Source organism: Bidens hawaiensis, unplaced genomic scaffold (assembly GCF_021521415.1).
Source record: "Bidens hawaiensis isolate Kalapana, Puna unplaced genomic scaffold, B.hawaiensis_p1.1 tig00016968_1, whole genome shotgun sequence".
Taxonomy (NCBI): Eukaryota; Viridiplantae; Streptophyta; class Magnoliopsida; order Asterales; family Asteraceae; genus Bidens; species Bidens hawaiensis.
The window spans coordinates 180,941-198,098 of NW_027492571.1; the positions used below are offsets into that span (position 1 = coordinate 180,941).

At 33.6% G+C, this 17,158-nt stretch overlaps 2 protein-coding genes across 2 annotated transcripts; one reads left to right on the plus strand and one right to left on the minus strand.

The window, feature by feature from the left end:
- The first annotated feature begins 3,115 nt into the window (after window positions 1–3,115).
- On the plus strand, window positions 3,116–4,632 carry LOC143552658 (uncharacterized). The gene is made up of 2 exons (XM_077042817.1): window positions 3,116–4,345; window positions 4,448–4,632. Exon 1 carries the CDS (start codon window positions 3,122–3,124, stop codon window positions 4,322–4,324), a length of 1,203 nt encoding a protein of 400 aa, XP_076898932.1. The 5' UTR covers window positions 3,116–3,121; the 3' UTR covers window positions 4,325–4,345; window positions 4,448–4,632.
- A 4,874-nt stretch (window positions 4,633–9,506) lies between these two features.
- On the minus strand, window positions 9,507–16,905 carry LOC143552649 (uncharacterized; the record flags this gene model as incomplete). The annotated part of the gene is made up of 2 exons (XM_077042812.1): window positions 16,307–16,905; window positions 9,507–9,838 (listed from the first exon to the last, which is right to left on the minus strand). Coding segments are annotated over exons 1-2 (912 nt in total), but the record flags the coding sequence as incomplete, so codon positions are not given.
- Between the last annotated feature and the right edge of the window lie 253 nt (window positions 16,906–17,158).

Consider the following 17,158-nt stretch of genomic DNA (forward strand, 5'->3'; position numbering starts at 1 on the left):
ATATTTAGAAGAAAACATATTAACTATATATGAATGGATCTCTTTAAGTCCATGAATGATAGAAGACAGACTAGATACAAGTAAATAGCTTTTTAAATGATAAAATAATTATGTCTGAATATTCTGTATGAATAAGTTCCACTAATGTAAGTGAAATATAACTTCTGGTAGATCCATACTTATTTCTTAAGCCAAGCAATGTTTAGGGCATCTAACACATGATTTAAAATCACTGAGAATGAGATTATATGAAAAAATCATCCTCATTAACTATGTCATAATTTCTCATGAAATTTGGTTTTAATAGATGAATTTTATATGTCTCATTTATCTTTTGTTAAATTTATATTTGGATGATAACAAAAGTTGTGAAAGTATATAGTATCATCTAGTTGTATTTTATAAATTTTTCAATCCAAATATTGATAACAAATCATATGAGAGTTTAAGGTAATAGTGACTTTATGTTGGCTATGCAAACCTTATAACTGTCATAATGTAGCTTAAGTATTGATACTAAATTCAGAATAATCTGCAGAATATTTAAGGTATCATAAAGTGTAATTAAAAGACAGTTTATCATGGTTCTAATAACCTTAACATTTAAATTTGTCACTAACACTCATGTTAGTTATTTGTTGATTTCGATATTAGTGAGTTTTCGGGTTTATGGATTATGACCCCAAACCATTTTAGAAACTCATAAACTCTTAGAACACATAAGCTATTTTAAGCCCATAATACATGATTTTTAAATAGCCCGTGAACTCGTAAACTGGTTTAAGCCCTTAACCCATGATCTTTATTAACTAAATTAATAATAATAAGATTTGGTTCAAATCTTTTTAATGATTAACAATTATATTTGTTTCCTATTTTAAGGGGATTCAAATCTTTTAAGAAAATATTAAACTTCTAAGTTATCAAAGATTTGAAAAAATATTTCCCTAAATAATCATTAACAAATTTTAATCTAGATTTTGAACCAGCATATGTATAGTTTTCGATAATAATGATGAACACGAAGAACATCAACGAAAATTTTAACAATTAAACATAAAAAACTTGGAATCGAAATCTTTAAACATGAAATTAACAGATTTCGAAAATATTAGAGTTTACTAAATATGAATTTTAGCGATTTTAAACAGTTTCATGTATTGTTTTCGTAATAGAACATGAAAAAAAAAAAGAAACCTAAAAAATTAGGGTTTATCAAGTTTTAGTCCATGTCTTCTGATTCAATTCCAGATTTACGAAAAACATGAAGAACTGATTAATCAACATCACTCTGATGCCACATGTTGATCAGTTCTTCATGTAAGTAATATAAAACATGATAAGTATTAAACCTATGAACCTGTTACAGCATGGAGAGTAGCAACCGCAACAGAGAAGGATGTATACGACTTGGTTGTCAGCTTGGTCGAGTTCCCCTTTAGGATGTATATTTAAGGATGGTGTTAGGGTTCTTGAGAGGAACCCGGTTTTATGAGAGAGGAGGCACACAAAATTGTTATGTGTGTGTGATTAGGTTCTGATGTTAATATTTATCTCTCTTTATATACACCCAAGGGGAAACCCTTTATTAGTTAATTATAGGTAATATGGCCCATCAACAATTACCAAACTAATATATAATAAGGTATAGTTAATATTTTGATCTATTATAATATAAATGATTATAATACCACATATATATATATATTATTCTTACAATTCAAACTTTTTTCCTATGCAGGTGGACCTTCACGAAGGTACTCCATTCAATATGTTTGGTGTTTGCAATAATTTTGAATGAGTTTTCAAAGTCGATTCAGGAGAAAGTCCCATGATGCATGAACATATTAGTAGCAAAGAGTAAAACGAGTTCGAATGAGAGGTTTGAGGAGTGGTTGCAGCCTTAGGGTGCAAGGTTTAAAGATGTCACTCTAAAGTCGAGTACCTTACTTTAGTGGTGCAAATGAGGATGATGCTTAAATTAGTATTGAAGGTCGTGTGGTCCCGCAGACAACCAAGTTTAACTATGTTGTGTTGTTTGTATAGAGTGACTGGGATATAGATAGTGAAGTAGTCCACTGTACTTAGACAGGTTGGTGAAAACGAAGACTAGCCGCATGGGTATTGTGTGACAAAAGGCTTCCAACAAGATCGAATGACAAATTCTATATGGTTTTAGTTCGACAAGATATGTTATATGGAACCGATATTCGACCATCATGAAAACACAAGCGCGAAAGATGGAGTACTAAAGATAAGGATGCCAAGGTTGTTGTGTGAGCATGGACCGAATAAGAAATGATGTTTTGTGGCATGTATTTCAGATAAGATAATGGGGAGATATTTGATATCGTTTGGATACGTGAAGAAGAGACAGATGACGATCACAATCAGTAATGTGAAACCCTCACAATGAAAGGGAGGAGTAGAGACAAACTTAAATTGACGCACAATGAGAGGATTGTGCAAAATTTGAGATGGTTTGGTGTTTGATAAGGGATATAAGTGGAGATTAAGATGGGTTGATCATGGATAGGAATTCATGGAGTCATATGATTAATATTATAGACTGTTAGGAATTTATACATTGTTTTACTAATTTTCTTGTCTTTTGTTCGTTTTAGCTGTTGCTATTGTAGTTTTATTGTGCTTTGCTCGCTTAGCTAGAGCTATTATAATTTTCAAATCACCTTTATGTTACTAATATGGTACTCCTTTATTTTAGTATTTAATTTTTTGTTGTAGCTATAACTCTCTTTGCTACACTTTATATTATCTGTTTATCTAGATGAATATACTTAAAAAATCTTTTTAAAGTTAGAGGTGTCGGACTTTTTATTTCCTAACCAATTAAGATATACAATTATTAAGATTAAGACTAGTCTTTTATGACCAAATGACATGGTATTTAGCAACTTTTATCAACCATGTTACCATGCAATGCAACCACTAAAGATTTTGACCCTTCAAAAGTTGTACGGTATTAAGTTTATTAAGTTATATTACTTCATGGCTTTGATTTAATTTACTTATTGATATTATAATATTTTAAATTATGAAAGACATTCACCTATATAAAGGGTGGTGAGGTGCACTTAGAATCATAACTTAACTAGTAGAGATGGGAACAATGGGAACCCTTATAATCACCCTTGTGGTGGTTATGGTTTCATTGAGCTTGCCACCATTGACCACCGCCGGCTACTCCTATTCATCTCCACCCCCACCACCAAAAGAACATTATGTGTACAAGTCACCACCACCACCTCCACCGGTCCACAAACCACCACCCGTTTACAAGTCACCACCACCTCCTCCTCCTGTTCACAAACCACCACCCGTTTACAAGTCACCACCACCACCACCACCTCCTGTCCACAAACCACCACCACCAGTTTACAAGTCACCACCACCACCTCCTCCAGTCCACAAACCACCACCACCACCACCTCCACCAGATTGCAAGTCTCCTCCACCACCACCTCCAAATGAGCACTATATATACAAGTCACCACCACCTCCTCCTCCCGTTCATAAGTCTCCACCACCACCACCTCCACCAAAGAAACACTACGAACACAAGTCACCACCACCGCCGCCACCAAAGAAACATTATGAACACAAGTCACCACCACCTCCACCACCAAAGAAGCATTATGAACACAAGTCACCACCACCTCCACCACCAAAGAAACATTATGTATACAAGTCATCACCACCTCCTCCACCGAAGAAGCATTATTATTACAAGTCACCACCACCTCCTCCACCACCAAAGAAGCATTATGAGCACAAGTCACCACCACCTCCACCGCCAAAGGAACATTACAAGTACAAGTCTCCACCACCACCTCCACCAAAGGAACATTATAAGTACAAGTCACCACCACCACCTCCACCAAAGGAACACTACAAATACAAGTCTCCACCACCACCTCCACCAAAGGAACATTATAAGTACAAGTCACCACCACCACCTCCACCGAAGGAACACTATAAATACAAGTCTCCACCACCACCTCCGCCAAAGGAACACTATAAGTACAAGTCTCCACCACCACCTCCACCAAAGGAACATTACAAGTATAAGTCACCACCACCACCTCCACCAAAGAAACACTACGAACACAAGTCACCACCACCTCCACCACCAAAAGAACACTATAAATACAAGTCACCACCACCTCCTCCACCAAAGGAACATTATAAATACAAGTCACCACCACCACCTCCACCAAAAGAACATTATAGATACAAGTCTTCACCACCACCTCCGCCAAAGGAACATTACACATACAGTTCACCTCCTCCACCTTACCATTAGTGAACTACCGTCATGTCTAAGGTAATTAATATCATGAACGAAACCATGTTTAAGTATATACAGTTTTTCCTTTTATTAATCCTGATATTATTAATACCACTTTTGATTTCTTTATTGTTACAGGTTTTAAGAAACAAACAAATTGATATAACGGGATTATACCCTTGGATCACCTTCTAGAGGATGGATATTGCAACCACGTGAATGATTAAATAAGGGTTTACAATTGTACAAAAAGTGCTATTATTGTACTTATATACAATTGATAAATCATTACTTTCATGTTTCTTCATATGATCAGTTGGTTCTTATTTTATAATCAAATAAACTTTTCTATGTTTCCCCTAAAGTTGTAAAATTGGTGTTGTATTACATGTCTCTAAAAGATATTTAGAAATTTCTAATGCTAATTAATAGACAATAAAAGTAATACTCAATACTTATGGATAATGGACATGTATGCATGTATATATATTAATTTAGATATTAAGAAAGTCGACACTAAAAACATAAGAAATTAAGTAAATTAACCTGATGTCTAACAATTTATCATTTCATAATTAAAAATTAAGGATAAATTCATAAATTTATGAAGATTTGAACCCAAAAAAAAAAGATATAATGACCAAGTTATCCAGATTATTAATTGTGAAATGTGTAAACTGAATTTTGTAGCGTCACATTTTTGAAAAATGTTACAATTCTATATATATATATTTTTTTAGGTGTGATAACTATAAGAATTTTCATTAAATTTAGTTATAATATGTTGTATTGTCTCAAAGTATATGATGTGTAACTTGTTTATATGTAATTATTTATGTATTGATGTTACGATCTATGTATATTATATGTGTGTAGGGAGTGTAAATATCATATGTTACTTATGTATGTGTAACTGAGTACGTAGTTACTCATTATATATATAACTTTAAGTTGCAAACAAATAAAATAAGTACTTAAAGATAAAAAAGATTAAGCATTGCTTAAATATTTAACTAATTCTATATTATTTATGATTAATTTTAAAGTATAAAATGTGATAATTCTTTTAAGATACATAATATATTAGATTTTTTGTTTTTTTAAAGAATATATATATAGTATACTAGGCAGTTTTAACTTTAATAAATTAACATGATATAAATCTTTCTTTACTTTTTATTTATATGTTTTGTTGATAGTTATTGAGAGAAAAATTTACTATTTTTCAATACGTGTGCACTTTTATAATAACCACATGTTATTTATTTGTTTATTTAAATAAATTGAAAAGTAGTAGTACTGCCTTTGACCTTAACGCTTGGACGATGAAGTAAAATTATTGACGTCTTATAGAAGAATATAATTTATAGATGCAGAAATAAAAAAAATAAAATAAAATAAACTATACGTTCTTAGAGATATTCTTTAGTTTTTGACATTGGAAATTTGTGTACAAGTTCAAATAGATGCATTGAGAAAATCACTAAAAATTAAATAAAAAAATATTTTTTAAAAACTAAGTTTGTTAATTAGTTATCCTTCTATATATTATCTAATTACCTAATTTCTATGATTTTCAATTTAATTTTTTCTTGTTCATGGTCCATACCATGCATTAGTGTTTGTTTTATACAAATATTAACATGTTAATTGTTAAGTATTTTTTAAGTCACACACATAAAACAAACTGAAATGAATAAATCATATAAGTGATCATCAAATGATTTGAAATTAACTTGATGATATCGTATTGATTATTGTAACAAGCTTCACAATATAATTACAAATTATCATTTATGGAGAAAACATATGTTAAAGGAACGATCTAGCTATATAATGTGAAATGTCTTCCTATGATATAAGATTATTCGATGTTTACAGTTATTTTAAATCATAACCATTGTCCTAATAAATGATGTACGTGGTATAAGACCAAAATTTAAAAACCTATATGAATTTGTCCTCTTTCCATACAAAATACTCATTCACCATCGGATGATGAACTCTAGAAACTAGATAATAAAGACGAGCTAAAGTATGAAATTACAAAAAAGACCCATCAAAATGGTGTATGAGATAATGGTATAAACTTGGTATACGTGTAAAATTTTTAATGTTTGTTAGATTAATATATAGTGTAAAAAATTAATTATATATTTTTTTCCTAAAAGAAACTTGATTGTTGTAACATTAATGATACAACCATTAGGTTGGTCTAGTAACAAAAATGTATGACATTTAAACAAATAGTTGTGAGTTCTAGTATTAATTGAGACATAAAGATAAAATATGATGAAAAAAATTAGCCGTTAAAAAAAGCAGTAATACGACCGTTGATAAATTGAGATGTTCATCTTCTACAACATGCTCTGGGTCTTTTTTGCTCCGTACCAATACGCGTGTCGGCTCCGCCTATCCCTCACTATGTCCCCTCTACTTAACCGGGTCAAGGGGAGAAACGACTTTAAAAGATAGATAGCTTCCCTACATCATGTCAACTTCTATTTTAGTTATAAATGTGTTTTATTTTGTCTCATTATGTATAAATCATTGTTGTCATATTCAAGATCAACGAGGTATGCAAAAATTATGTCTTCATTGAATCATTATAAATAATCACTTGTTAGACTTGTGTTGTTGATTTCCTCCACTTTTTTTTCTTGTAAATAATCATTTAAAAGCATAAATAATTATTTGGAAAAAAATATATATATCATCATTAGATAACCGAGCAATGTAATCGTGTATATCCGGTATAGTTGTTTTTCGATTGCTAACAAATTTACTAAACAAGAATATATAATTTAACTTTTATTATCATTACATTATATACTTTTTACATGAAATAATAGGAGTTGTATAATTAAAAAAGGAAAAAGAAAAGAAAAAATTTGACGCAAGAGGCGAGAATAGTTGGCAACCTATTTATTTATTTTTTTCTTGAACGATCAACGAATAAAGTACGGCTACCCGGGGTAACCTAATGGAAAAATACACCTCATAAGCATGTCATCACAGACAACGCTAGTTAGCCCATACTCACCACATCTCCTGTTTCGTGAAAAACACACTTCAGAACTTACCGTTTCCAACCTAAATATTCACTTCCACTCCATTAAAAGTAAGTTGTGTTAAAGCTCATATGCAAACTATGATACAAGTATATGATACAAGTATAAAGTATAGTTACCCTATTTTGTTTTCTTTATTTTTTCGTATCATTTACTTTTCAACTTTAAATAAAGTTTTCACCAACCACTTTTCCATTTTTGATTGGGTGGATCATAAAGTTTTGCGAATATGATGTATACATTTCCAGAAAATGCATATTAAATGTGTAAATTGTTGAAAAATATATAGTTTAATAAAAAGTACATTCACTACTTTTCTTTCCATGATCAATATGTAATAAGATTTAATTTATAAGGAAACTTAATAACCGATAAGTAAAATGTGTGCAAAATTACATGTTATTATTACGTTTGTTTTTGAAGTTTACAAATTCGCACCCGTTAAATTTATTAATAAACGTACTTCTAAATCTACATCATTTGGCCATAACGAAGTGCTAGAAATAACCAATTAATGTGGTCTTACGATCATTTGAGTAATCTTACCAATATGACAAAACTAGTCCGTGACAATTACTTGATGATAGTAATTGTGAATATTGATTAGTATACGTGGCAATTAAGATTTCCCTTTAGGTATCTTTAATAGAGAGTACATAGATTTTTATAACGGATCATCATATTATTACTAGTATTGATTGATCTTATGAGCTATAAACTGCTCAAGAACACCATTCACTAGGCTATTCTCTTGGCGATCCATCAACACAAGGTACCATAACGGGAATCGTGGATTCATCATCATCATCTTCATAGATAACCATTCCCCACAAGTAAATGCGATTAATTTGATATCTAATTATTTATGATTGAATCTACATTATTAGGATTGTATGGCTTTGCCCATGTGCAAAGATATAATCAACATGAAGACTATTTCATGATTTATAACAAAACATTAACCAATTATCTAATATTATTCTTAAAACAAGTTTTCCAAATGAAAATTCATATGAAAAATAATTGTGACATGTAGACCAAAAAATTATAAGCCCAAACTACTCCTCCAATTAATCAAAATTAAAAAAAAGCCCAAATGTTCAATCTTTTGTCTCTAGACAACATGTGAATTGTATACACGTTTGCATATCAAGTTATATGAAAACACCTAAATATTAGTAGGTATTTCAATTTTATGTCAATATACAAGATCTATGAGTGGTACGCAATCATATTTGATGATTAAACAACATTTAGCAATTTATATTAAAGCTTAATAACTTAATTATTTTCATTACTACAGAATACAGCCTGAAACATATTGCTATTGATTTGTTTATTATCAAACACCAAAGATAAAAATAGCCATTCATCAAATACATATATTAATATACAAGCTTTTACTTGAAATATTCAACCCTTCTTTAGTGCTTGTTTATTCTTCCCCATAAACTTTGAAGGAGCAAGTTATATATATTCTCAATAAACCAACTAATATTTGATGAATCCTGCAAAGTTGGAAAGAGTGACAAAAAGAAACTAATAAAGTACAATAATAATAATAATAATAATAATAATAATAATAATAATAAAAGATTACATTTATAAAAAATAGTAAGCTATACACACCATCGTTCGACATCTAATCTCACATTATTTCAAACGGCTATTGAAGTAGAGATCATACGGTAAATTTGACTGTCTATAATCAGCAATGCCATTCGAATAAAAGATGGTTATTTTGATAAAAATAATAATAATAATAATAAGTTTGACGATTTATTATTAGAACAGACGTGTCATAATTTTTAAAGTTTGACATTTTATAGTTAAAACGATGTTTTGTTTTGTGCATAATCATCTAATGGTGTGAAATGAGATGGGGTGGTGTAGCTATAGAATGTCCGCATAATTTACGTACCATATATGGCGGTGACACTCTAACGGTATGGAGGTGGTGATGGTGGGTTCGTGTCCGCCGGTGGTGGTGACTTGAAAGAGAATGGAGGCGGTAGTGACGTGTCAATTGGTGGTGACGTGTCAACCGGTGGTGGTGACGTGTCAATGGGTGGTGACGTGTTAATCGGTGGTGGTGACTTGAAAGATAGTGGAGGTGGCAGTGACGTGTCAATTGGTGGTGACGTGTCAACCGGTGGTGGTGACGTGTCAACCGGTTGTGGAGGTGGCGATTTGCAAGTGGGTTTTCGCGGTGGTGGCGGTGACGTGCAAATTGGCGAAGGCGGTGGTGGTGAATTATATAAATACGGTGGTGGCGGTGGTGATTTGTAATATGGCGGTAGGAATGACGGTGGCGGCAGCGTTGACGGTGGTGGTGGCGACTGCGGTGGCGGCGGAGGTGATGGTGGCGGCGGTGACGGTGGCGGCGGTGACGGTGACGGCGGCGGCCGTGGCGGCGGTGATGGCGGTGGTGGACAAGGCGACGGCGGTGGTGGAGATGGTGGTGACTTGCAACTCGGGGAAGGTGGTGGCACGCAAATCGGTGGTGACGACGGTGGCCGCAGGTTAACGGGTGGTGGTGTCTGGCAAAGTGAAGGGTAAATAATGGCTCTTGATGATGATGACACACATAAACATAAAGATAATTTAGTTATGACAAGAGTGATCAAATGGGTTAATAATATTCGAGACATAATGTTAATGTAGGATCTAATTAGTTGTGTTTGTGCATGCATGTCTCACATCCTTTATATAGAGTAGATGTGTTAATGTAGTTAGTTAAGATATTAATTAGTTAACATGATCATTTTCTATTTGGTAAGAGTATATTGTTTGTCACCCTAGAAGTGAATTTAAATTTTATAATGATTTATCTTTGGGTAAAGTTTAATTAGATAATGCTTTGAAAATTGGATCGGAATCGAATATGTTGTTTTAGTTTTTTCGCTAGTAATCACATTTCAATCTGGTCTAATTCAATGGCCAAAGGTATTGATGTTTCGTATACACTATGCCTCATGTGTAATGACGAAATGGAATCTGCTCTTTATGTGTTTGGTGATTGTAACATGGTAAACAACATTTGAGTTTTGGTTGAACGGTGACTCGATGTGAAATTACCAATAATGAAATTTTCTTCAGACTTAATGGATTGGATGGATACTTGTCAAGTGTGATTACGAAAGAAGTTGTAAGTACGATTATATATATGTTTTTCTGGGCAATTTGGAAGTTTCATAATGATTTGGTATTCTTGAAGTCAGTCAAAAAAACTCGTGGTTGTTTGATGATGTTATGTATTTTTCTTTTTATTGGTTCTCGAGTAGGAACATAAGTGTAAAGTATCTTGGACAAATGGATGAAACATCTCATGTTTTTCGTGTAGTCTTTCTTTTCTTTACCCGTCTAGCTTCTTGCTGGTCAGTGCTTTATATTCTGTCGTCCAAAAAAAATTGGTTCAACTTGTCTCATGGATTTCTAATTTCTGATATGAATATTTTCAAGTTTTACAATTTTGCAACACAGGTTATTTGTTCATTGCATATTTAGATTCGGATACATATAAAAGTATGTATGTTGATAGATGATGGTGCTTTTAGTGTCAACAAATCAAATTGGAATAATTATATTTACTTAGAATTAAAGTAAAATTGGAATAAACATTGATACGAGTTAGGAGGTATAATACACATATCTGTTTATCTTAATATAAGACACCAACACACTCATGGTTCAAGGGAACGACTCCTCTGAAGGAAAGTTTTTTCATTGCTTTTCGAGGTTGCTTAGATTTGAATGGTTTATAAATAGTTGCTTTACATGGTTGAAAGAAAGTTACTTTAGATTTGAGTGGTAATAAATAGTTACATGGAAATTGATCATAATTAAGAACTGAAGTGATAAATGATCCTTACTTGTAACCAATCATCCATAGGAACCGATCATCAGTAGCAACTGTGATTAGTGACTTGTTCATTGGTAGCAACTATGCTTAGCATCAAGTATGTTGTTAGTAGTACCAAACTGCGATCGACATTAAGTGTGCATCAACAACAATATGGACGATCAATATAATTCACTAATTATCATCAACAAATGAATTTCTACATAGGGTTCATTCTGCTTACATAGAGTCTGTTGTTGTAACCGAATAAGTATCATCATTTTAAGCACTAACCGACATAGTCTAGCGCAAACGTTGCGACAATTCAGCTTAAACTTTGTGATGGTTTCTTACCTACATAAGGAATGTCTTCATCTTGTTATCCGATCAAATATTTTAGAAGTACCCCTAAAATACTTTATCCGATCCGAAGATCAATCGATTGTAGGATGCATTTTATGAGATTGTCTTGTTTATAAAACGTATACACATTATCAACTCAACTGGTTTCGATTTAAATTAGTTTGATCATAACATGTTGTTATAAGTCAGGTTAGCCTAATCAAAACTGGTTGCTCAACCGGTATTCTGTTAAACTAGCTACTTCTTCACATTTAAAACTTATATGTAAACATTTACATCATCATTTTGAGTGTTAATTTTCCTTAACTTTAATTTGATTTTTATTATAAGCTTATAAATCTTGATAAATTACTCTATACTTTTAAATAAATTTAGGCAAATTAAGTTGGAAGTTAAAACAATATAGTACATAAAATATTAAAATGTAGACAATGCATGTTAATGCATGCTAAAAAGTCATACTTCCTCTTTAAAATCTTTAAAGATCGTAGATCGACTTTGCTACATATCATGTGATTATTATTATGGCTCGATATTCATAAGCCGGTCACCTTTGACATAGCTATTTAAAAATAATTTTTCACACTTAATTAATTTAACGGCCAAAATGTCTAAAAATTCTTGAACCAAGGCAAAATAAATACTAGTAATAGTTATCTTAAAGTAAAAACGTTTGTGTTGGTTTAGAAACTTGTTAAAAAATGTGACTTTATAAAATATTAAATACAAGAATAAATATGATTATTATATTTTATAACACTGACGCAAACTTTGTCATGGTGAAACCGACAGTTACAGATAAATTATTATCGGCAACTGTCATTTAGAGGGAACTATGTAATTCCGTGTTTGGAGGGAGCGTTGTAACTACAATCTATCTGTGGGTATGTTCGAGGATAAGATTTTTATGAGACCATGTTCAATCTTTTCATCAGTTTGTCGATGTGGAGCAATAATTTGCGACGAATAATCCATCGATAAAACTTTCTATAGATAGTAAATGTCGGGCATTTCAACTTTCAAGCGTTAGATGGCAACCTTTATATATTTAAAATATTGAAAATTGGTGTTTGCGTGTATATGTGGGAAACGTTAACATGGCATATCGTTGTTTGCAAGTTTGTTGGAATTGTGTTCTCAAAACTACTCTCTCGTAGGCATTCCCATCATCCTAGCTCTGAACGATGTTAAATAAAAAGCTCGAAATTGAGGCGATTAGACATAAGCCACCACTTCGAATTCATGTGCGCATTGTCACTCATGTGCGCACATGTCAAGGCAGTTTATATATTAGTATGTGTTGCCCATTACTGGCCATCGGATCTCATGGACTCACATATAAAGATAGTTTGATTTTTTGTGCTAGTGGTGAGACACTAGGTTTCGTAGGTGCACATTTTTATATGATCTAAAAATGTGATGTAGCTTATTTGTAAGATGTGAAAATATAATGTAGTTTATTTGTAAAATGCAAAGTTGTAATGTAGTCTATATGGTAACATGTCGAATTGTAATGTAGTCTATGAGTAATATGCATGGAAATGCAATGCAATTTATGTGTAACCCCAACTAGGGGTGTGCATGGGTCGGTTTGTGACTGTTTTGAGCCAAACTCATAACCATAACCGATATGTCGGTTAATGAATATTCATAACCATAACCGATCCATTATGGCGGTTCGGTTAATCGGTTTTGAAGGTTATAACGAGTCAGTTTGGGTCGGTTAACCGTAACCAAAACAATGTATCTATGCCTAAAAGTTTGGTACCAGATATTACAAAAAATGATATTGCATAGTCCAACAAAATATATAATTCATAATACTAATACCAAATTTTTTTTTAAAAAAAGACAACATATAATCCAACAATGAAATTCCAAGTTAATTCAATAACAAACGTTGAACCAGACTATCAAAATGGTATATTTTGACCATATGTTTGATGGAAGTTAGCCTCAAACATATTGTTGGTTAAATAAATGGGTCGATTCGGTTATGGCGGGTTCGGAATTTTCTTTAACCAAAACCGACCCATATTTGGCGATTTTTGAAAATTCACCAAACCAACCCACCGGTTATGTCGATTATCGGTTAAAATCGGTTCGGTTATGTCATTTATAGTTCGGTTAAACGGTTATGGCGGTTAAACTGCTCACCCCTAACCCCAACATAAGGTAAGGCCCAATAGTGTACAATAGTTTATGGATCAGAATATTCAAAATGACTTGTTATGATTAAATGTGAGTTTTTGCACCTAAGACAACCCACCTGCACATGACAAGACCCGTATACGATCAATAACATACATTAATCTCACATGTAGATTATTAGACTCAAAATAACTTGCTATGGCCCAATGCAGGCTTTCTTAGTAAAGACAACGTGGATCAATTAGCCTAGAATGACTTGTTATGACATAATATGGGTTTGCGTAGCCATGAAAACCCGCCAACACACAACGAGGTCCAATGGTGTATTTTAATCACATAAGTGGATTAGTAGAACCGAAATATGTTTTGACCTAATGTGGATTGGTGCAATCAAGACTAGAGGTGCACAACTCGAGTTTTCCAAATACCCAGTTTCGGGTATGGAATCGGGTTTGGGTATGACCGGGTATTGAAAAATCAGGTATTGACAATAACTAGATCGGTTTTGGGTCCGGGTATTGTCTCTAAAAACCATACCTTATGCATCGGGTTCGAGTCGAGTATAGAACCGGGTATTCTAAAATTGGGTATTAGAATACCTACATTCGGGTATTGAAAAAACTCTATTTTCGGGCTTTTTTCCGGGTATATTTGGGTATAGTTTTTTTTAAGAGGGTTTCACTTTTTAAGGGTATTTATGGGTCTTTTTTAGGTATTTTTCGGGTATAGATCGGGTATATGATAAACCTAGTTTCGAGTATTGGAAAAACTCAGTTTCGGGTATGGAACCTGTTCGGGTTTTCGGGTACTACCGGGTACAAATCGGGTCCGGTTTTGGTACTAAAATGCATACCCCATCCGTACCCTACGGGTAGGATCGAGTTCGGGTTCGCGTATTAAAAGGTCATGTATAAAAAATCGATTCCAGGTTTTTTTTTTGGTCCGGTTCCGGGTTCAGGTTTTTCTTTTTTGCACCTCTAATCAAGACAACCCACCAATGCATGACAAGGTCAATGAAGGCCCAATAATGTACATTAATCACACACATGGATCTCAATGGCCCAAATGAGTCGTTATGACCTTATTTGGGTTTGTGTAGGCAACACAACTCGTTGACACACGCAAGGCCCAACAATATACAATAATCACACGAATTAGTTGGCCATAAGCAACTTTTTATGACTAATGTAGGTTTGTGTAACCAATACAAATATACAATCCACCAACATACGGCAAGACCCAATAACGTACAATTATCAAACAAAGGCAAAGAAAACTTGAAGATCACGTTAGAGTTGATGAATATGTTGAGAAACTTGACCATGAAGATGTTGAGCATGTAGACGATGAAGAAACCTTGAGGATGAATATGTATTAGTCTAGGTCATGACAATTAATATGGGCTAGTTGCAAACCGAAACCATATATGTCATGTTTTGAAGTTGTGTTTATCTATGCTAGCGTTTCTAATTAATTCTTTTGAGAATTGGGTTTGTGTGGCTTATTTTGTTACATGAAGAAACATGCATTGCTTAAAGCCTTTTAATTGTGTGTTTATATGAGTTATTTTCTAGGTTTGTCTGTGCTTCTAGTGCTTAAATATTGGGTGTTTATGTTCCTTGTGGTTGTATGTCTATGGGTTTCTTGTGTGTTTAACATCGGGTTTCGTGCATGTGTTACCGAGGGGGTTGACATTGCCCTACTAAAACCACAATTTTTTAAAACTATAAACGAAACATCCATAAATGATCAAATTCAAACTAGAGGTGCATAAACCGGGTATTCTCATGAATCGAAACCGGGTATAGTCAACAAAAGTCAAAACCGGGTCCGGGTAGGAACCGGTTCCGGGTATAGTCAGGTATTTGACCGGGTTTTGACCGGTTCCATCGGGTTTCGGGTAGGGTAGGGTCGGGTTTTGACCGGGTATTGGTGGAAACGGTTCCACCGGGTCCGGGTCGGTTCTGGTTCCGGGTACAGTTCTTGGGGGAAACCAAAGCCCGGTCCGTACCCGCGGGTAGGGTCGTGTCCGGTTCCGTGTAGGAACCGCCGGGTCGGGTCCGAAACCGGTTTTTTGGTGCACCTCTAATTCAAACATTGTGATGATAATATACTCTAATCATTCATAGTAATTCCTTTGCATAATAGTCTAAATAATCATATATGAATAGTGCAATTGACCCAAATTTTATTAACAATTGTGAAGCATGAAATAGAATATAATGGAACTACAAGAAGAAACTTTTTGATATTTGATTATTTCTTTATTTTCAAACACAAGCAGAAAACAACTATTTATTGGATACATGAAAATTGAAAATAAAAGCCCTTTCCGTACAACTTTGAACCATTCTTTGGCCTCCAAATTATTTTCTTCATATCCTGGAAGGTCCAAAGTATATAATCTCAAATATATGTATTTATTTACTCCTGAAATAATGGAAAAACATACAACAAATATAAAAATTAGTATGATACAAATAGTCAAATACATATAACGATATAAACAATCACTAATGAACATTTCATGCATGAAAATATAAAAAACTCACCTTAAACATAACACTCAATAGTGGTGAGGAGGAGGTGGTGAACTATAGGTGTAGTGTGGGGGTGGATATTTTTTCACGGGTGGTGGTGGTGATTTGTAAACCGGGGTTGGTGGTGGTGGTGACTTGTAAACTGGGGGTGGTGGGGACTTGTAAACTGGTGGTGGTGGTGGTGACTTGTATTTAGGGGGAGGTGGTGGTGATTTGTAAACTGGTGGTGGTGGTGACTTGTATTTAGGGGGAGGTGGTGGTGATTTGTAAACTGGTGGTGGTGGTGATTTATAAACTGGAGGAGGTGGTGATTTATACACCGGGGGAGGTGGTGACTTGTAAACTGGTGGTGGTGGTGATTTGTAAACCGGAGGAGGTGGTGACTTGTAAACAGGGGGCGGTGGTGACTTGTAAACTGGTGGAGGTGGTGGTGGTGACTTGTAAACGTAATGTTTCTTAGGTGGTGGTGGAGATTTCTTTGGTGGAGGAGGTGGTGGTGACGAGTAACGGTAGGTGGCCGTGGTTAACGAAGGCAAGCTTAAAGACACAATTACCACCATAAGAGTGATTAAAAGTGTGATTAGTGAAGACATGTTCCTTTTGGTTCCCATTTCTACTTATGGGATCTAAGTTGTGAGTTTTGAGGTTACATATTGTCCCTTATATAACCAAAATAAATCATTATTATATTATTTTTAAATAGTGAAAATATATATTTAAATGTGTTTTAAGTTGAAAAAAAATCTGCCACCTACAATAAAAGAAAGTTATATACATGCAACGTACTAAAGACGATCAATGCATGCCAAGAATAATTCAACGTTTGCATTTAAAGGGTTTTTTTTTTCTCTTTTATCAAACAAAAAAAAACTGGTTTAATTTG

Bases quoted from the DNA above. Each gene is read 5' to 3' on its own strand.
- LOC143552658 (XM_077042817.1), top strand. From the start codon at position 3,122: ATGGGAACAATGGGAACCCTTATAATCACCCTTGTGGTGGTTATGGTT.